This window comes from Porites lutea, chromosome 9, assembly GCF_958299795.1.
Source record: "Porites lutea chromosome 9, jaPorLute2.1, whole genome shotgun sequence".
NCBI lineage: Eukaryota > Metazoa > Cnidaria > Anthozoa > Scleractinia > Poritidae > Porites > Porites lutea.
The window spans coordinates 18,583,477-18,605,867 of NC_133209.1; the positions used below are offsets into that span (position 1 = coordinate 18,583,477).

At 39.0% G+C, this 22,391-nt stretch overlaps 3 protein-coding genes across 3 annotated transcripts in view; 2 read left to right on the forward strand and 1 right to left on the reverse strand.

Annotated features, from left to right (window-relative positions):
• The first annotated feature begins 3,099 nt into the window (after window positions 1-3,099).
• On the forward strand, window positions 3,100-11,833 carry LOC140947627 (large ribosomal subunit protein eL21-like). Its single transcript, XM_073396773.1, has 7 exons — window positions 3,100-3,178; window positions 3,264-3,342; window positions 5,576-5,637; window positions 6,680-6,792; window positions 9,879-9,956; window positions 10,433-10,508; window positions 11,715-11,833. The coding sequence occupies exons 2-7, from the start codon at window positions 3,276-3,278 to the stop codon at window positions 11,802-11,804; spliced, it is 486 nt and encodes a 161-aa protein (XP_073252874.1). The 5' UTR covers window positions 3,100-3,178; window positions 3,264-3,275; the 3' UTR covers window positions 11,805-11,833.
• Window positions 11,834-14,270: 2,437 nt separating this feature from the next.
• On the reverse strand, window positions 14,271-15,893 carry LOC140947933 (uncharacterized). The gene has a single exon (XM_073397162.1). It carries the CDS (start codon window positions 15,749-15,751, stop codon window positions 14,363-14,365), a length of 1,389 nt encoding a protein of 462 aa, XP_073253263.1. The 5' UTR covers window positions 15,752-15,893; the 3' UTR covers window positions 14,271-14,362.
• A 343-nt stretch (window positions 15,894-16,236) lies between these two features.
• The window catches only part of LOC140947281 (ATP-binding cassette sub-family E member 1-like), a 33,128-nt gene continuing 26,973 nt past the window's right edge, over window positions 16,237-22,391 (forward strand). The window contains exons 1-3 of the mRNA XM_073396340.1: window positions 16,237-16,477; window positions 16,585-16,670; window positions 22,368-22,391. The exon at window positions 22,368-22,391 is cut by the window's right edge and continues 74 nt beyond it. Coding sequence (XP_073252441.1) covers window positions 16,345-16,477; window positions 16,585-16,670; window positions 22,368-22,391 — 243 coding nt within the window. The 5' untranslated portion in view covers window positions 16,237-16,344. The remainder of the gene's footprint in view (window positions 16,478-16,584; window positions 16,671-22,367) is intronic.

Sequence of the window (22,391 nt, forward strand, 5' to 3'; positions counted from 1 at the left end):
ACTGAAACTATTGACTGTTGTCTGGTGATGTCATTCAGGTTAAATGTGAGTTGCGCATGTCAGACGAGTTCCTTTGCACTGCTTCACTGATTCTCTTCACTTGAGCCGATTAGTATCATCCATGGCAAGCTGGCCGGCCCGCTTGATCTCAACCTTTCTTTCCAAAGCAACTAAAATCATCATATTTTTTGGACAACATAGCTGAGATCTCATAGCTAAGATTACATTTCACTAGAAAAAGTTAAAAAAATTGTCTATGAATTTCAAAAACACTTCAGGACCGGGACTTTCCCCTTTACACCAATGCTATTTTTAAAATTACCGAAGTCTTTAGCTAGAGTAACACTGCCGTAAAATTCGTTCAATGACGCTTCCAATTAAAGACATTGACAACCTCATATAACGAACAGCCAAGTGACTGGCAGAATACATTCACGGTTTCGTTATCGAGTTCCTTTTCCTTAGATTCAGTTGCTATTAGGGGGTGGAAGACAACCGTGTGCTTTTCCGAGGACTTCTCGACACTTTGTTATATCAGGATATATATAGAACTTTGTTATTACTTCGAGGTAACACTCTGTAATCTTCCTAGATTTCCTACAGCTGTTTTCCATAGTTTGGGGAAATTTTAGTGAATGGAACTCCAATGTTCAGTCTTTCCGCTATATCTGTTCAGTGATTAAGTCTCTTTTTAGCCCAATGGGAGGCTGATTTATTTCAAGCACGCTTAAAGAGAGGGAGCTTATTTCATTTAAGCAAAGATAATGGTATCATGCAATCAAGTCTTCCTCATTAAAACTAGAAGGAAAGTGGTAGGAAAAGCTGACACGCACATGAAGTTGGAAGTCAGATTTAGACGAAGATTAAAAACAAATCCGAACGCGTAGCACGTGGGTAAATCGTACCGGATCAGTCACACTGCAAATGATACAGTCACGCTTAATCAATATAACTTTATCATTTAAGAATAAAGGAGGAGTGGAGGAAGCTTAAAAGAGAGGGTGGGTGGGAGGAGGGCTTAATAACTTTCTTCCCCCAGAAAAAGGGGGGGGGTACTTATTAGAGAGGGGGCTTAATTATAGGCTTTACGGTATGCAAATCTTTACGGTTAACACAGCCGGTGTTAACTAAATTCTTTCAGTCAGCTACAATAATTTCAAAACGCTTCGACAGCTTTTGGTGATGTTGGCCCTTCGCGTGTAAAGACATGATCTGTGGCCAGACTTCCCTCTGTGATTGGCTGAGAAATATCGGGCCACTTTCTCAGTCGATCGGTATCAGACAAGCGAAACCGAGTTAGGCTCGAATTTCTTAACCTGTGATCAGCCGGTCCTCTATCCCTTTTCCTTTCCCGATCTTTCCCGAGAAACAAAATGGCAAATTGTACACCAGGTTATTTTTTAAATTTATTTTTGTTTTATTAGCTTCGCCTGTTACTGAACAATGAACAATAAATAAATGTCTAATAGGCAGGGGTGCCATAACAGCGGTGAGACAATAACAGCGGCTGATAATCGAACCTACAGGGGTCCCAGATTACGAATTTTATCAAACGAGTTTTACCATGCAATGCGCACTTCACTGCATTATACCGCATTGTTTTGCACGTGTGCTAAAGTTCTGCTGAGTTATTGTCAATCCTAATTTAATATAAATATAGGCTTTTCCATTCAGTTTTATCAGTACTACAAGTATTACTATTTTGGATATTTTCTTATCCTGCTAAATCCCTATAATACATATTAAGTATTTCGTCGTCGTCACTATTCTACAAAAGGTTCCTGTCATCATGATAACTTAAAATAGCGATAAGGACTCTCAATAGGATTTACGAGTGGTACGTCTTTCCTTGTAGCACCTCCCACCTCTCTAGTCACTGTGATTCCGAACATAAGCAAGCAAGAGATGAAATATATTCCTCTTTTAAGCCTGCCAAACTTACTTGTTATAAGTAAGCCGTCCATTATACATGCAATTGTTGCACAGCCTGGAGCTTAGGGGCAATAAGCCGGTTCTCAGAAGAAGAAAACTGCTATCTGGGACTTATCGTAAATAGCTGTTGGGGTCGACAACCATGCACATCTCATATCGTAACACTGAAATATTCACAGACAAACTCAAGACGAGCAAGTGACACAAAGTGTACATACACAGTCCATCCCAAGGCCTGGTCAGTACCTGAAACATCAGCTACATCACTTTATATATAATGCTTCCAATCTTTTTTACACTGCTGCTTTGATTATGAATGTTTTTCAAAAACAAAAACCAAGGTGGCCAATTTTACAGACGCTATAAAGGAAGTCCAAGAGCCGGATAAAGGGCCAAGTTGTCGCGACCACATTTTAATTTTTGGCACATTATATGACGTCTACCGAATGAAAAAAGTAAAGGGACATACCTGCCATTAGGGCCTTCGCGGGGGAGCTCATAATATCCCGCTGTTCAAAGCAAAAAACACCGAGGAGTATTGGAATCCTAGTAGAGTTAGCTAACCCTATGTGCCGCAGTATGTCGCCGTTTACTCACCTATACACCTGCATGTATAAAGAGAGACAAACCGGAACAAAGTTGCTGGTGCCTAAAAACGCAAAGCCCCGACAGCGTGGTTTTGAAGACCCTTGAGCCTAGACTTACACTGGAATCGAAGTTCACTATGTCAACTGCCTTGGCGCCACCACGCCACCTTCGTAACATGAAATGATCTAAAATGATCCAATGCAGGCTCGTAAATTAATATGCTATATCTTAATTTATCCGAGTCCCCTTTTTACAGCCCCCCCATCCCACCCCAGAGCTTTATTCCTTTCCTTGTAGTAGGGGCCTGGAGATGTTGCCATGTCTTTACTTTTGTTAAATCTCAGGCCTTCTTCCGACAAGGAACGTAGCTAGCACAAGGTCCACAAGCAGAGTAGACCTCTTATTAATTCCCTTGTGACCTCAAGAGTGGGTTTTTGCAATCCACTTCTTTATGGTCAGTTTCCAATTTTTAGGGTACAACAGTGAGAAGTAACTTATGAAAAAAGTTCAGACTATTCATTAACAGAAAGCGCATGACCTCTCATACGATGAACGCGAAAGACTGGTAAACCCTGCGAGTGCCTGTTGCATTATGGGTTGCTAGCCTCGCTTCGTTCTCTTTCTCGTTTTCCACCATTTTGGTTCACGTGGTTGGAAGGTAACTCCGAAAATTTCTAAATTTTCAACGTTATCACGCGTATTCGTCGCTTTAAATTAAACTTAAAATATATTTTTAATTATAGGGGTCCATAAAAATGGTTAATCCAACGGGTGTCAGGCGCGGTACGCGCTACATGTTCTCTCGAGGGTTCAAGAATCACGGTACGTTTTACTGCGAGTACCACTCGTCCACTTGTTTGTTCGAGGTTCTGGTCACAGTCTTTCAAAAGCTGGATAGTGTTATCCACTGGATAAACTATTATCTGGTAGATAACTTTTAGGGAGACCAATTGCAATGTCCAGTGGATAGAGATTTATCCACCTTTGAACAACTGTGTGCCTGTGATTTCCCTCATCCTGGAGCTCAGTCAACCTTTTTCTTTTATGTGAAAACTTTTGTCAATTACGCTATTATAGTATCTTTCGGAGAATGTTATGTGAATGCTAAATTGCACTGTTGTTTCGTTTTGCTGGAATGGATAGAGAGTACCCATAACGTGATACACCTGATTGGTAAAACGTTGTCGCTTTAAAAATAAACGTAAACCATGAACGATGGGAGGTAATGGATTTATGGGTAGAACTTTGTTAGCATTGCAGATTTAAAGTTTTTTTCAGAAATGATTACATTATCGAAGCTTTTTGTGTCGACACATTCCAGAAAACGTCAAACTGTTTCCAGTTTTCATGACGATAACTTGCTCACAACTTCACCTGTGCTTGACACATAAGAGATGTTTACAGTTAAATAGCGTAGTTATATCGCTAACGCACACTTGACAATCATAAGATAGGACCTTAAATAAGTGGTGTAGCGATTATGACTGTTTGGTTTGATTCACGATTCTTTGCTTCCAAGTTTTGATTTTGGTTCGATTTTTGCACACCTTTTCCAGGGTGCCCTTAGTGAGTTATTTATTGTAAAATCGGAATCCAGAACGCTTTAAATTGTGTGTTTAATATTGATGAGCAAAGACGATAGCATTTCGTGCGCCATTTTGTGTTGCCTGGTAAAAATGCTGTCCTTCAACCACCCCTTGAGAATTTCCAAATAAGGCAAACTATGTGCGACACGCTCTTTGTCAGGTTCTCAAACATGGCGACAAACCAAGCAACTGTGAATCATCCTTTCCCTGCTACTATTCTCAAATTCAGGGTTTAGGGTTACATGTTGTTTACATTACACGTTATGTTATAAGAATTAACCCATTCGCCCCTGAACGGCCCGTAACCGCCGTGCGGATCCCACGTCCTTTCTACCCATTGTGACGTCATCAGTTTTAACGGTCAAGGACAACTTTGTCTGCTAACTTGTGCAGAGTGAAGAGATCTTTCAAACCATACCAGAATGAGCACAATTCAGTCAAGGACACCGGAGAAAGAGGCAAAAAACCATGTAACATTGACCTGAAAATCTCCATGAAAATCTTGTTCCATTGCCCACCTACCTTTCCTTTCACCTAATCCTAAGATCCTAAAAGGTTTCCTAAAAACTATTCCCACCAAAATGAAGCCTACTCTTGCCCAGCAAGAGAAAAAAAAACTGAGGCAAGAAAAGCGAAAAAAGAGAGGAGGAGAGAAAGCGAAAAGTAAAAGTCAAGACTGCTGTGTCACTTTTAACCCAAAAACTATGTCGAAATTTTGCTTTCTGTGCATGCCCGAACTTCACAAGTTGATATTTTGCATCTGGATCAGAAGGCCATGAAGTGTACGACCTGTAAACCGGTTTGTGGTAACTTTTAGCCCTTTATTGCACAACAGTGACCAGAAAACCACTCGACTAGCTTTAAAACGCGTTTTTTGGCAAAATCTCCAGGAGCGAATGGGTTAAGAAACATTTACATGATCGAATCGAAATAATCGAAATCGAAAGGCAATAATCAAAATCGAATTGAACCGCAACGAATATGAATCATTACACCCCTACCTAAAATCTTTCTTGGAAGACAAAAAACGACAACAGCATACCTTAAACAAAGTACTCTAGGGATTTGCATCCGCACAGGCATCTCATGATAATGTAAACGTTTGACGAAATAACTTTGAATTTGCTTTGCTAATAAACGTATACCCATAAATCCTTGAAGCCTCATCATTCATGATTTATACGTTTTAGCCACCACATTTTTTCAATCAGGTATATACCAGCTCGTTTTCTCCCACATCTCCAAGATGGACATCTGGTGTTGTTCCCTGCCAGCTTTTGGTCATTTTACTGTAACTATACAGACAATGGACACTTATGAAACCGTCCATGGACAATTGAGAAGTGCTTTGTGAAGTGAAAAATACCTCAAAATAGAAATTTAGGTGCTCTGTAAAATACACAAGAATACCAAAGCTCATTGATAAATGAAAGGAAGTGAAGTAATGGCAGATTTTTTCTTTGCTTTAGGTACAATCCATCTCTCAACTTATCTAAAAACCTATAAAGTTGGTGATATTGTGGATATCAAGGTAGGACTCTTTATTTTGCATGTTTCAATATTAACACAACAACCTTAAAAGAAGCAGTCTGTGTCAAATCATTTGGCACTACATTTGCCGTTTGCGTGTCTCCTTCTGGTGGACACTGAAACAGTCAGAGGACTTAATCTTTTCCATATTGTTCTGCCTCTTTGTTGTTTACTGTGAAAAACAAAATAATGTCTTAAAATGTTTTGTTGACATTTATCTTTTTAATTGGCTCAAAATGACCATACATGCACTGTATTTGAGTGTCAATGTATTAAGCACAAAAGAACCAATTGAGAACGCTACTTTTGTACGTCTCCTACTGGGTACAAAACCACCATTTTATGTATAGTGTAGTCATCTGAACCACCCAATGATCTAGCTGTTTGCAGGGCAAGGGAAGTTAAGCTTTATTTCTCAGTTAATATCATAGGTGACGAATTACTCCTTAATTTTGGCGCGAAATTTCAGCGTTAATTTGTAATTTCACAAATGAAATTACAAAATTGCCATGGCAACCTTCCGTACGTCTCAGTGTCAAGATGGCAACGAAGTTTTAAAATGTCATGAATGAAGATGTCAGGGCAAAAAAGACGCTTTAAAAAACCTGAACACACAAAAGAGCACATCAAGAAGGATTCGAACAGGTATTTTGTCGAAAAACTCTGAACTCAAGTCAAATTTAAGCTCTAAACGTTCGAGAGAGTGCAGGAGTTCTCGATCGATACGATCCAGGATAAACATGTCAAAAATCCAAGATTGCTAACGTAATTCGTCACCCATGATATTAGTAGGTAATCAAATGGTATACTCGTGAAATTAGGGAATAATTTCACTTGCGTTTTGTCCAAATCCTAATAATTTCCCTTGCCTTCAGGCTCGGGAAATTATTAGGATTTGGATAAAACGCGCGTCAAATTATTCCCTAATTTCACTCGTCACCATTTGATTACACATACTAATTTTATGACCCTGAGTATTGGTCTGGGCCTGGCCTTTGAGTACATCTTGAACTTGAGTTTATTAATTTTTTCTCATTGTTAAGGTAAATGGCGCTATCCACAAAGGAATGCCGCACAAGGTGTACCATGGTAAAACTGGCCGTATTTTCAATGTCACCAAGCGTGCTTGTGGAGTTGTTGTCAACAAACAAGTCAAGTATGAGAGTTTTTTTTTCGCCATGCTCACCTAGTGATGCTACTTCAGTGATTCAAAAAAATTAAATTCTCTCTTGTTACTCTTAAATACATCAAATATGGAATTTTGCCTGTTGATGACCATGACTATTTGTGCTCTCACAAAGGATACCAACGCCTGTCGCTTCCTTTGACTCTAGAATATCAAGTGTTATTGTATTGTTTCCATGATACAAAGGTAATTTAACGTAAGCAAATCGATAATTGGAAACTTTCATGCTATTCTCTGTTTAATTGGGAAATGTAATCCCTTAACTTGAAAATGATTTTGACTTTATAACACATTTTTCTGATTTAAGCCAGTGGAATGTACAGAATATTAGGAAAACAAACAGGACATCGAACGGTTTCAAATTGCGCTGAAAGTTGTTTTTAACAGTATGCATATCACCTATCCTTTCGCCTAAGCAGGGACCGCAGAGTAAGGTGAAAAGTGGGAGGGCTGACAATTGAAAATAATTTTTTCATATTGAAAATCGAAAAAAGGAATAAAACTTTTAACAATATATTGAAATGTTTACTGGTCAAATCAAACTCACCATTTTCACTGCAAGAAGTTGTCATCTTTTCTGCAGAGCTTACAGACTTTGACAAAGTCCCAGATAACTCTAGTAAACGACCAACATACACCATACACGGTCAGTTCAGATTCAATGCAAGAAAAGACGCGATTACAATTTTAGTATAGAAAATACTATGGTCATTCACTGTTCAAGTAATGTAATTTTTCTTGCCATCGAATATTTCATTGATTCGAAAGGAGAAAGACAAAATATAAAACTTTTATCAACTCAAAACAACCACTCACCTTCCTTTGGCTTGAAAAGGCTAGTAATTTTCTTCATTTCGTCTGATAAAACTGATAAAAAACTCTGCCGGAGCTGGAAGTACAAAACACGCTGCCGAACGAAGCGAAAGGATGGCCAAGGCATGGCGTTTGATCAAGGGGCAAGTCGGCCCAAGGGCACAATTACCGCGAGAAGCACAGGAGCCCCACAAAATGCCTGGCGTTTGAAATTAAAGAAAATACAGAGAATATAGCGGAGTCTTTTTTTTTTATTTTACTTATTTTTCTCAGTTAGCGCAAAACGTGGGGGCGGGGGCGCAAAAAAGTGGTGGGGCCGTGGCCCTACCAGCCCCTCCCCCTCCGCGGTCCCTGCTAAGGTACTTTCCATCAAACTGAAATATCTTGGATTTCTTACCACTTTTTGATTTGCTTTGTTTCATTTTACATTTTATATCATTTTTGCGAAAGCTGAATTCTTTCATGTGAGGAACTTCGAGGAAACGTTGTGTTTACAACCACGGCAATATGCATCTATTCGCTTCACTTACACTAAGATGCAAATTACCCTTCATTCGACAGATTTCGGTGGAGACAAAAATGTTGCCTTTGATTTCCCAGATGCTTGCCTTTTTGGGCACCCTATTTATTTTGACTATCAAGATTTTTAAAGCTTCGCTTCAGACTTTTCTTTCCAACATTTTAATGTGGGAAAGTTGTGAGAAATGCTGTAACTAAATAGGGTCATGCAACCTGCTTTAAGACCACATAACTTGATCTTTCTGGTATCGTTTGTTGTTCTGTTCCCTCCAAAACAATCAAGATGTTTCACTAATTTCCACCTACAAATAATACACGTAGGAGACATTTGATTAACAGGAAAATTTGCATTTTCTAGCGACACATTTCAGTAGGCAGGATTTTGTAATGTAATACCTAAAAAAGTAATGACCAATAAGATAAACTTGTTTTTCTGCTTTGTATCAGTTAAGGTGGCTTGACTGGATTTTTTAGGGAGTATACCTCCCTACTTTGAGTGTTTACTAAGTTGGCATTAACAAAGATATCAGAAAAAGGTTACCACAGCTGCACTGTATAAAGATAAAAATTTGTTATGATGTATGTTTTATTGACATGAGAGTTGCCATGGTAACACAATGATGCCATTACGTTTTTTACTTACCTTTGTATTTCTCGGTACTAGGATTTTGTTTTCAGAAAGGGAGCTTGTACCTCCCTTAGTTACCTTGGTTATGGCAAAGTTTGAACAAAAAAAATCCAGTTGAGCCACCTTAAATGGTTTGAAACTTACTCACTGATTTTTTTTCTGGGACATATTTACAGAAATTTCCTTGGGGGTGGGGGGTGGGGGGTTTACTTCCTAGTTATAAGCCAATGAGGATGTGCTGCTGGTTGGAGTCACATTTTCTTGACTAGATTAACTATTATGATTGCATTTTCAATAGAAACAGAAACTGACCTTGAGGGTGAGAGGAATAATTGTTAAATAGTCTATTCTGTGGCTAATTTATACCCTACTTTTCATGATCCCAACTTACAGTAGTCAGTTTCTGTTTCTATTGAAAATGCAACATCATGATAGGTAATCTAGTCAAGAAAATTTAGTAAAATCTAAGTAGTTTGTCAAAAATATTGAGACAAAACAACTAGACTTTAGTCCTTTTTTGCTGCCAAAAAGCGGGCACTTTTCGTTACTTGTGGGCTATAACATATAGCCTAGTAGTAGCTCAACCAATCAGAATGCAGCATTGATAATAGACCACTAGTTAGATTTTACTAAAATGGGATATGGGTTCTTAAAGGCCAGCAAAAATTAACCCAAGTACCCCCTCCACACACACTTTATGAAATTTTGTTGAGTGCTACAATGTATTTAAATAGTCAACAACAACAAGGATAACAGAAAGAAACAAAAAAGAAAACAAAGGATACAGTCAACTCCCTTTATAGGGGACACTATGGGGACCTCGAGTTAGTGTCCTCATTAGCGAGTGTCCGTAATAGCGGGAGTTGATTTCAGTCAAACATCTGTAATTTCTGTTTGCTGGGGATTTAGCTGCTGTCCGTATTATTGGGGTGTCCGTTATAGCGGGGTGTCTGCAAGGCGAGAGTTGACTGTAATTTGTTTTTAATACGAATGGCAAGAAAATAATGTTGGGTAAAGGTAAACTATTTGTTTAGTACTAGCTCCCTGTTGAAAGCTGCCACATGTAATTAATGATGTTATGTTTTTATTTCTGCAGGGGAAAAATATTGGCAAAGAGTATAAATGTACGAGTCGAGCACATCAAGCACTCAAAGTGCAGAGATGACTTCTTGAGGTCTGAAAATAATCTTTTTTTTTCTTTAGTTTTAGAAATGCAGGGGTTTCAATACTTAATTTGAAGTAGGGAGCTGGTTTGAGTAGAGTAACCTACTATCAACAGGGTTTGATTAAATTTTTAGACTATAATTTACCTTAAGTCAGTGGGAAAGGGTGGTGACAAGTTTCCCTGAGAAATGAAGCTGATACTTTGTCATCACATTATAAGCACAATGTAGATTTGATTGCATTACATTCATTTTGCAGCATTTGGTTTTCTTTTTCTGACAGCAATATTAATTTAATTATGCTACCTGATATACCCATTAGTTATCAAGAGAATGAACACCCCGACGAAATAAAGGGTAAACTTTGTTCTTGCTTTTGTTTCCTATTATTCATAGGAGACAAAAGAGATTAACAGGTTTTACTGACACCATAGTTACAGTATTCACTTTAAACAGTGTTGGTAATACTGACAGTTGTGCTTTACAGGCGTGTCAAGGAAAATGAACAGAAGAAGAAGGCAGCCAAGGAAAAGGGTGTACTCAAGGTTGACTGCAAGAGAAAGGTGTGATTCCTCTCCTCAGCAGTTTGTTTGACCCTCTATTTTTTTTCTGATCTTCCCTCTGACCATCACATGAATCTTAGACATGTTACAAGTTCAGTGAAAAATGTCAACTGCTGAGACTTGCCTGTCCTTTTTAAATACTACCGGCGTCACTTAACTGTTAGTAACAGAAAAACAATTGTTTGCATTTGAGTCAAGGCTGCGCTGTAGCAGAGCCTTGTGGTCCCTGGCAGCCAACTTTTGCTCTCATATGACTGGAAAATTTTACCTTTCTTCATACAAATCATATGCTGGGCACCTAGACTTCACAGGTTCAGTTTCCCTTCAATTTTCCCTATTGCACAGCCTTGTGAGTTGTTGTATAGCTCACATGACCATTCTGAGGGCTCAGTTGGTAGTGTGACTTTCTGTTTGTAGTTGAAATGGCTATGAATGCTTTTGGAAGAACTTTTTGTTGTGGCAAATCAGTTGGAAAATATGCAAGGTCACTGAATGATATTTTGATCAGAGGTGGAAATCTACAAATGACTCCCAGACATCTACAAAAGATTAGGTTTTCTAGTCTTTTTGGATAAGGGGGATAAATCGTATGCCCCATCTCTTTATCCTTGCACATAAATAAAAAAACCCACACATTGTTTGTGATGATTAGGGGATGTAGTCCTCAGTGTGGTGGTCTATCTCAAATTCACATTCACATAAGGGAGTATCATCAGTCATTTCTTCATTACTTTTAAACTGCTGCTTAAACAGTCTGGCAAAGGTCCCCCAACCAGTGTTTGACAATTGTTATCCCTGAAAAGCCTTTAGGGGAGAGGGCAATAACATATTTACAATTAAAATGGTTACAATGGAGTTAGGGGGTCTAAAGGGTTATCTGGCTTGCGTCAATGAGAATTTCCCTACACCTGGTCAAGGCAGTAGAGCAGCCAACTAAATTAAAGTGATGTAACATAATAACCTTTAAATAAGTTTTCTTTTCCTAATTACCAGTATTATGTAATAGTTAACATTGTGACTGAAAACCCCTGTTTAAGGGAATCTCAATAAAGTCTGTATGTATGTAACTGAAGAGCTCCTTGCAAATGTCCTCCAAAGAGGAAACAAAGGAGCCGTATGCAGTTTGCATGAACCTATTCAATTTCTTTTGTGACAAGGTATACACATGTACCACTTCCTAAATCTTTTATTTATTTTTTTTTTCAGCCCACTCCTCCACGTCTTTCACACTTTGTTCGTACCAAGAGAAATACTCCAGAAACACTGGAGCCAATCCCATATGAGTTTGTTGTCTGAAAATGTGAAATAAACTTTAAAGGAATTAAGTTTGGTTGGCTTTTTATTAAGTAACAGATTTTTTTAAAATTATTAGACTGCTTAGAGTTCCCTTTTGTTCCATTATAAGATTAGCACCAGGGTGGCCACTCCTTACAGAAAGCACCTGAACTTATTGTGGCTCATAGAGACAAAACACATCCCAAAATCCCTGAACACTTCCAAGAATCCAAAACCCATCCCAAAAAACCAAAAACACATCCAAGAATCCAAAATGCTTCCCAGATTCCAAAACACTGTTGGATTCTGGGAAGCATTTTGGATTCTGGGAAGTGTTTTTGTTATCTGGGATGTGCTTTGGATTCTGGGATGTGTTTTGGGTTGCTGGGGAGTGTCTTTGGTTTCTGGGACGTATTTTGGATTTTGGGATGTGTTTTGGATTCTGGGACGTGTTTTTGAATTCTGAGAAGTGTTACTGGATTGTGGGATGTGTTTTGGAGTCTGGGGGTGTTTTTGGATTCTGGGACGTGTTTTGTCCCACCACATGAACTTGATGATCTCCAAAAAAAAGGGGACTGTAAAAAGTGACTGTATGTGTTGTGGTCCAATTAACGCTTATCATTAGTTTAAATTCCTTTCTTATAGGGTATGGTTATGTACGATAATGAGTTTGAACAAAGGAAAATAAAATTTAAACCAAGGATAAATTTGAACCACAACGTAATTATCGTACATTGGAGCAATCACATTTTTGTCTGGAATTTTAACGGTACAAGTCCCTACACATTTTACTGAAAAATGCCATTTGAAGCTGGTTTAGCAACTCTTAGCCTGTATAGGTCAAAAATACCCTAAACTAACTGCTATGCAGGCTGAGCCACTCTCTCTCGTTCTGCAGAGCCTCAACTCAACTGACTGAAAAGGGACTGCCTGCAGTCCAAACTAGACATCTTACTGGTTGAACTGCATAGCAGGTGTGTGGTTTTTGTGCAAAAAACACCCTGAGCCAACTGCTATGCAGGTTAACCCGTTAAGTCCCATTGGTGACCAACATCAATTTTCTCCCAATGATATCCATACCTTGTTAAGATATAAGGTTATGAGAATTAACGACATGATCACCTAAGAGAAAATGCTTTGATCTTTTATCAATTCTCTCAACTTATTCTTTTATGATCAGTTTGGAGCAGGGTTGTCACTAAGATTTCACGTTGCCGGGTAAACACAACAAGTAGGCGGGAAAATCAAACAGCTGTAGAGGAATTTTGTTTGGTTCTATTTTTCTTCTATTTTTCAATAAAAGTAGCCGGGGGCCACACTCATAGTAGCCGGGGAAAATGCCCAGCCCCCAGCTCTTAATGACAACCCTGTTGGAGAATTTATTTTTTTGCTCGTGGATATTGGGGCTTAAGGGGTTAAACCACTATCTCTAGTCCAGGTGCTGAGCTTCAACTCAACTAACTAAAGGGACTGCCTGCAGTCCAAACTTGGTCTTTTTTGCTCTCTCTTGTGTCCAATGCCTTGTTGGTTGCACCTTATGTTCTTGGGAAAGAAACTGGCAACTTAGCAGACTAAAAAATACCTGATTAAAATACACTTCATCCCCTCTTATCCCAAGCAACCCTTAAGTAGACAACTAGCCTGCCTTTTTGAGACAACACCTAACGTTTGGTGACGCTACCACTGGTTTTCCCGCCAAATGATGTCCAAGAAACGAGTGCAGAAATTCCATACTGATGACATGTCAATACCAAGATCTGGGAAGTGCTTCTGATTGGTTGAATCAAATTTCCCATGCGGCACAACCAATCAGATGCACAACCCAGATCTGGGTAGTGACACGTCATCAGTATGGAATTTCTGCACTTGTTCCTCAGACGTCATTTTGCTATGAAACCAGTGGTGGTGTCGCAAAATGTTGTCTGTTTTCTCAGGCTGGTAGACAACCCAATCAAAATCCTATCACTCCCCCTTTAATATAATGATGATATCACATTAGGTATGAGGGTCAAAAAATGGGTTAAAGAGTCAGAAAAATTAAACACCAACAAGTAAACCATTTGCATTTTATTCATCAGCTGCAAAGATAATATTAACGAGGCCTTCTAAAGGGTAGAAGGGACAGGCAACATGCCCCTGAAAACTGGTGATAATGCTCTTGGAAAGCATCTACCATCAACAGAAAAGAACGAAAGAATTGTCACAGCGACAATCAATTTTTTAAGTAGTGAACACGACATCTATTCACTTCTGCATCATGGCTGTTTTGGCAGCAAAATTAATTTTGAATTATTTTCTTTGCAACATTTTTTTATTATGGTTTTTTTCAAGAATAGTCCCTTGAGGGAGAACGGTTAATAACCATATTTAATTTTTTTCCAGGCATTATATCCACCGTAAATTTTAAATTGAGTGTCTCCAATTTATTCTGAACTGACAGCGGCATGTTTGTCCCATCCCAGCTAAAATCGGACAGCAATGTTTTTTCCTAACCTACCAGGCGACAGGTAGTCTCAGAATTGGACGACAAAGAGACAACATACCCCCTCGGAAGGCCCCAGAAACCAGGTCACTTTAATTCACTTTTCTGTCATCCCTTCCACAAACTTATCAAAGTGTTCCAATGATGATCCACAAACTTCACTAGCAAATTCCTTATTCTTGGTTGTCATAATCTGACCAAGGTCACAGTCATTCAAAACAGTTGGCTTGTTGGCTTTCAGGAATTCCACCCTCTCCCTTAGGTGTGAAAGTGGTTTCAAAAGGCATGCAGGATTATTTTGTATATTTTCCATTGTTATTCCATCAACCTTTAATAGGTACTCAACTTTTTCTGACAATTCCTGCTTTTCCAAAGAAAAAAAGTTTTTTAAAGTGATCAGACCGCGCATCTCTTTGTAACCAATACCAAGATTTTGAAGGCACTCAATAATGTCTTCCATCTTTGTGTTGCTTTTTTCAAATACAAAACCTGACTGTACAATTATTATATTGTATAGTGCTGTTGGACTTTTGACTATATCATAAATTAACTGCACCCGATCATACATCACTTCAGCATCAAAGTTTACAAACAGTTCTGATCTTGATGTCAAAAGCTCCTGAATTACCTCCATTTCCAACAAGAGTGGTTTGCTAGTGAAAAATTCAATAGCAGTTCTCAAAGTATCAACATCAGTATTAAACACCATGGGATTCTTAGCTGCAATGATTAATGGAGACACTTGCATTTCATAAAGAAAGCTTATTACTTGCTTAAGTTTGTCTTGCAAATTGACTTGTTCTTGAGATTTTTCTAGAGGCTGAAGTAGTAGGTCTAACACTGCCTTTTCTTCATTAACATTTTCTTCAATAATAACGTCATCACACTTCAGCTTTTTGTGGCAATCCAACAGAAGCTTAATCAAATCCAGGCTATCGTCCCGTAATGGAAAACTCAAAATGAGAGGGTGTTGGCTTACTAGCTTGCCAATGATCATGTATTTTACCCCAGCATTTGTAAGTCTTTGTATGTTTTCTGTCACCCTTGCATATTCAAGACCAAACACGAATGGGGTTCGACACATCAGTCGAACAATGTCACAGTTTAGATCCAAGAGAACTTTTAATATTTTAGAGAAGTTAGGGCAATCCCAGGATAGGATAGCTGGAAATTCGAGGGAAATTATCAAGGCGTCTTTCCCCTTGATTCCCATTTGCGATAAGAATCTAAGTCTTTCTTCAAGAAGATGAGTTGTCAGACCAAGACATTGAAGAGATCCGGTCTTGAAACCACCTGAGACATTCAAGTTCGGATTTTTAGGTTGTCTAGTGAGTCGAGACCACGATTTCAGAATGGTTCCCTTACCACGAGCTGTGGATTCTTCTAGTTTCTTCACGTAGTCGTACAAGCTCGAATTTTCGTGATAGGGGATCTCATATTCCTTTAACGATGAGCTTACAGTCGTTGATTTCTCTCTCCTATCCATGTGCCTGTGGCTTCCTAATACGCCATTGTCGTTCCCATCCTCCAGTTTGTCGATTTCATGGCCTACAAATTTATCGCCGTCAAGAGCCTTAGAATAATATCTTAAAAACAAAAAAGGACGATTTACTCGCCAATTAGAAGCAAAAGCTGTACAATTAGAACAAACTTCACTTCGAATGAAACGCAACCACAAGGCAGCCATCTTTAAATAATAGGAGTGAGGATTGGAAACAAATGCACATAAACCATTTCATGCAGTTTACATGAAGGAAAATGTACAATATTGCACCATTTTCAAGATGGCCGCCCTCGGAAGACCAAAATAGCGCATTGATTTCCCCGGCTTTGCATCATCTTTCCTCAAAAGAGAGTAATTTTTTGGAAAAAGAAAAAACTTTTGATTTCTCACTTACAAGGGAGACGTTTTTCTTCCGTTTTGCGAGAGACTGTCAGACAAAAAAGTCCGATTGAATGAGACCGGAAGTCCGCTGTGCATTTGCGTGCGCACTTTTTTGCTTCACGTGGTCCGGAAGCCATTTTGATTTACCGGCCAATTTTTAGAAACATTCTAGTTTGTCGTTTTTATTTCGAGTCATGGCTGCTCGTGGAAAACAGAATCAAGAGACGCAAGATAAACTCACTCGAATTGCCATAGTGAGTAATGACAGATGTAAACCGAAAAGATGTAGACAGGAATGTAAGAAGAGTTGTCCTGTTGTTCGAATGGGTACGTTTTATAATTTTTACTCCTTTTTTAGCTCGATCCTTAAATTGTGTTTTATCTTTTAACTTGAGACATGAAAATGGATCTATGTCTCGTTTTTTTTTTGACAGGGAAACTCTGTATTGAAGTAGAACCCACCAGTAAGATTGCCAAAATTTCAGAATCGTTATGTATTGGTTGTGGCATTTGTGCTAAGGTAAGACTTAACAAGATTATGGTAAAGTCTTGCATTTAAATTCAATGAAACTTTAAGTAATCCCTGTAAAAGTAAAAGCACGTAGCATTAAGATCAAACTTTTTTAAACCTCATCATGAAGTGAATCTATTAACAAGGAATAATGAGTGGGGGAGGTACAGGAGGGTAAATCTCCCTCCTCCCTTCTTTTTGGGGCAGTTTCTTCCTCCTCCCTAAACTTGGTTTAAAAATTGGCAGCGGGAAACACACGACTGCTGCACTTAGTTGTCAAGGAAGTATATTGACCGTCAGAGCTTCGCCTCTACACCTACTTACCACACGAAGAGGGCCTAACCACTGTATGTATGCATACAAAGATTTTTATGGAGGGAAATCCCATATATCTACCCCAGAGGGTACTCTCTTATATAAGCCATATAGGCATGTGCCGCCCCAATGGGTAGGGTTTTTGCGCTGTTTCGGTCTGAAAATGGGTAAGATTTTGCCTATTATGGTTTGGAATTGATTATGGTTTTTGAGGAAACTACGGGAGTGTATTAACGTATTTGTCATTTCAATTCCAACTGAATCCGAAAGAAAGAGTAATATGTGAATTCAAAATAGATTTTAAGAAATCTTGTTTGAACTCTGGTCTTAATTCTATACCTATAGCAGCTCTGAAAACGGGTATGGATTTAAGAGGCTGGGTCTGAAAACAGGTGTAGAAAATAACATTTTTTAGGCTGAAATAGGGTCCGGATTTGAAGAAATGGGTGGCACACGTCCACGGGAAATTCCCGGGAATACCCCCCATGTACCCACCAAGTATCTCTCTATCTTATATTAAAAGAAAACTCGTACCAATTTCACGGTAACAACTACAGTACCACTCAAAAGTAAGTTGACAGTCACTCGCTTCTTGATCCTCGAGACGTGAGACTCACGTCTAGAGGATCAAGTCTCAAGTTGTGATGATCGAGGATGGAGGATCAAGTTTTAAATTTGGAGTTGAGAAAGCGCTCTCTCTAAAAGTGTACACTTACCTTTCATTCTAAAAATCACGGCTCCGTGCATTGGGTGAGACTCGTTTGCTTTCGCGTAACAAAGCTTGCACTTTGAGAGCGAAAATGTTCGCTTCTGTTCTCCTGTTAATAGTCCTTTTGAAACTTGCTTTTTAGAAGTGAAGGCGAGGTACATATATGTAATAGCTTTCAAAAAGTAAGCAACAACGAAACAACTCATACTAGAAATGACGGTATTAATATCGCTCGTGCACAGTATACAGCCGTAATTCTTTTTGACTTTCCATCGTTCTTACGTCAGACTAATGGTAAAAAGAGCCTCTGTTTGAAAGGAACAATAACTAAAATGACTCTGTAGATAATTGTACTCAAACCAAAATTATTTTCAACCATAAATCTTCTTTAATCATTCCAAAACAAGATCACAGATTCACACACTTTGATCCGAAAACTAGATCTTATCTATCTCACAAATCGATACCACGAGGTCTGTCCGTCAAACTCCGAATCATGTGACAACTACTTTTCAGATTTTTTGCAGAGTGCTCGTGCCAGGTTCATGCATTCCTTGTCACTTTCTGTCGTTTGATCGAAACGAGTTTGGACCTTTTTCTCAAACGTACTCAAATGATCGTGTGTTAAAATCTCGCCTCAGCAAACAAAATTTACGGTGACATCAGCTAGATTTGTGTAAAAGCCAGTTTTATAATTCACTGAGTCACTGAGCCGTGTTTTTGAATGAACATGGTGAATGAGAGGTTTCATAAATTATATGAAATTGACTAATGGAAAATTTAATAACTCAAATGCTTGTAAAAAAGTCGCTTTTTGTTACAAATGAAGTTTTCCGTGAAATTATTGTGTGACCACGTGTAGATTTGCATATTTACATACAGTAACAGTGTGACAAGCCACGGTATCGACTGAAACATGCACATGAAAATTTGGCTTTCTAGAACAAACGTAGTTTCTCATGACTTTATCAACATTATTTACATACGTCAAGCGTGTGACAAGCCACGGAATCGCCGAGTTTTCAAATAAAATTATCGAGTGAAAGGCTACATGTCCTAAGCCGCCTTTACACAAAAGAAGTTGAAGCTTGACAAACAAGCAAATATAACAACTCAAATGTCGTAATCTTCATCAAGATTTGCATAAAACCGCAGCAAGCTTAATTCTCAGAATGAATTGCTGAGCAGCACCGTTCATCTGTGAAAATCTCGGAACATGGCGAGCAAAGGCTACATACACTGTACATGCAGGATAAATCTGTGAAAATGAAAATATCGATTCACACTTATTAAAAGCTTGCCAAACCCTGACAATTCAAAAAGTTACCGAACGCCGCACTGCAAGCACTGATCGATGGTGCAAATATCTGAACAGCTACATGACTGTACAACATCATTCTTTCGGAAAACCTAGCTTCTTGGATCCTCGATCCTGGATCATTGAAACTCAAGACTTGATCCTTGTGTCTCGAGACTGGATCCTTGCATCTCGAAACTCGAAGCATTTGAGCTTCGAGACGCGAGGATTGAGTCTCGAGTTTTGAGCTTCGAGTGTCAACTTACTTTTGAGTGGTACTGTACCTGAAGACCAGTGGAACAGCCATGGGAACAAAGAAGGCCATTGCTTTTGCTAACCTCTTCATGGCTCAAATAGAAAACCAAATACTGAGACAGAGTTGTATTGAACCTGATCACCAGAGGATTTTTTCTTGCATGTGGTGGGAGGCTTCAGTGTTGGCTGCAGGCCGACAGATCTTTGGCCAAAGGCAGAAGTGACTAGAGTCGAAGCCGCGAGAGAAAATGAGAGAAAAAAGGCTTTCATGTGGGTCACTATAAAGACTTTACCAAACCGCAAACCATGCATAAAAAGTCTCTGGGCACTGAGGGTAATTGAACCGCTGTTTTGGAAACAATATATTGACAATGTGTTTTCCCTAGGGAACACAAATCTCTAGAGACAAAATAGAGGGCTAAAAATAATTGTGGAAAAGGCAAATAGAGAGAGATGAGATGTCAGAAATAGAGATCACTTTCTTGGACACAAAAGTGTACAAAGGGGTTAGATTCAACAAGCAACTAATCCTTAGATGTGCAAACACATTATAAACCAACCAGGAGCCCATGAACCAACAGAAGCGATTCACATGCTCATGTCAACCACCAGGAGTGAAGAAATTGTTCATTAAAGGGGAAGTGTTCAGGCATCTAAGGACTGATACGATTCCTCTCAAACCACTTTTGAGGAAAATATCAAAAATTTTGAAAATTGCCTGATAGAAAGAGGCTACCCTGTCCCAATTGTGAAAAAGTACCTCTCTGAGTTAAAATTTGCCGATAGGCAAACAGCTCTTCAACAGAGCAACAAATCTGCACGTAAAAAAACTACTACCTTTTGTTACACTATACCACCCGGCTTTACTTAGACTGAAGAAAACACTATGGGAAAATGGCACCTTATAAAAAACCAACATGGGCTAAGAGAAATCTTTAAGGAGCCTCCCCTCATATCATATCACAAGGGAAAATCCATTAAGGACCTATTAGTTAGAGCAAAGCAGATAACTTCCCTTACGACTGAGTGCAGGGGTTGTGTGTTGCGACTGCTGTCACCAAGTTTTAAACCTGGTAACCTGAGATGCGTCAAAGTTTGATTCCATGCTTTCTCGACTAAGTCTGACCATGGGAGTCCCAGGAGACTCAAGGGGATTGCAGTATACGTCATTTTCCCCTTTACCCCATCCCTTGTCATGATGCAAGTATCAGTCCCAGTTCAAAACCCAATGAGTCGTTACGAAAAAGATGCCAGAACTCTCATGAAACCAGACAATCACATTTAATCTGTAGTCAACTTTCTGTTGAGCAAAGTTTTCCGGAAGGGATCATTAAGCCTTATGAAGGAACAAGTCTCATGATTGGCTGAAAGTCTGCAAGGTCTACTTATCCCTGTATTAGTGTACTGTTATTATTACAGTCTTCTTGACAAGAAAATAATATTCAGCCATGTGCTTTTCATAATTATATAGCAAACGTATTGAGTAACCACTCCATCAGTAAAATAAACACAGCTGCTTTAAAAAAAAATAGTATCAGAGAATTTGCATTGAAATATTTCTGTCTACCCATTCAGTTATTCTTAGCCTATTTATGAGAGGACAATATTAGTACTCTAATGTCTGGAGGGACCTTTTTATACTTTCAAATCATGTAAACAGGACATTCTTCAAGAATATGTCTTTGATTGATCAATCGTTGCATCCCATAAGATGCAAGCTGTCAATCACTCTGTGTCCTTGAGAATTTTTATGCGTCAGGGACACAGTTCACAGACAAAATCACTGTGGCAGGTTTTGGAATTCAGACTAGGAAGATACTTACCCCAAGAGGGCCTCAAGAAGATGTTGTTTTGTTCATCGTAGAAGCTCTGAGTGACATAGCTACCCCCCTTCAAGTGTGACTCTTGAAAACCCTGTCCCTTCCCCACAGATTTCTAGGTACCTTAATTGGGGGTGGGGGTGGGGGCAGGGATGGGTGCAGATGTATATGAAATGGCACACACATGAGAAGCTACTTTGTATTAATAGTGATGAGATTGTCTGGGTGAGTGTACCATAGTCTTGAATTGGACTGTTTGTCAGCAGAAGTTATTAGATATATGCTGTAGTGAATTTTTTATCTCAGGTAATTTTTGTTTTTCTTTTGTTTTTGGTTATGGTAATGTATACTAATAAAGTTGAAACAAAGGAAAATTAAGAACTACCTGAGGTAAAAAAAAAAAAAAATTACAATATATACATTCAGGCAAACTACTTGTAACATACAACTCCTGGGATCACGCCATTTTGAGGGGGATATTACGGGGTGCTGAACACTAAAATAGACCATGCCCTCCCTATATCTCTATATGTCTTTTGGGAAGGAGGGCGTGGCACAGTTATTTATCAGAACACATGAAAAAGAAAAATCCAGGATCTGGAGTTATTTCTGAATGGTCCAAACAACAGTTCTGTTCCAATTGGAGGAAGATTAGGTTTGATGTCCCAAGGGATTGCGATCCTTGCAGTTTTTAAACATGACCAATTTTCGTAGTCTATATACTCTCCCTGGCTTTAGTTTTTCCCCAAAACTGATCCTTGTTTCCTCGCATTGACACCCATATCTTAATTTAGCAGCTCCCGACCTCTGTTAAAGATTGTAATAATTTATTGCAGTTAAACCTAGCCTGCGAGCAAGCTTTCATGGGGCGCTCTGGTGGCGGGGCGGGAAAAGGAAGGAGAGCTTGCAACTATGTTTCTGGAATTTGAATATCTATGTCAAAAAAGTTGTTGCAAAATGCTGATTGGTGGAGATGACATAGTAATGACTTTATTACCCTTGGCACGTGCTTGTTCTGCTTCACGCTGATTGGCAGAAATCTGACAGCTCAGTCGATGGGGAGCCACAGGGGAATTGGAGGTGGAGTTTAAATTCCAGAGATGCAATTGCAAGCTCTTCTTCCTTCTCCTGCCCCGCCGCCAGAGCACCCCGGAAAGCTTGCTCGCAGGCTAAGTTGAACCTCCATGTACAAACCACCTCTCATAACCAACCACCTCCTGTATGCGACCACTAACTCTTCGCATTTTTGGTGGTTGCTTAGGGAAGGTATGACTGTATCTCTTTATGACTAATGCAGATATTATTTGCAGAAATGCCCTTTTGAAGCAATAACC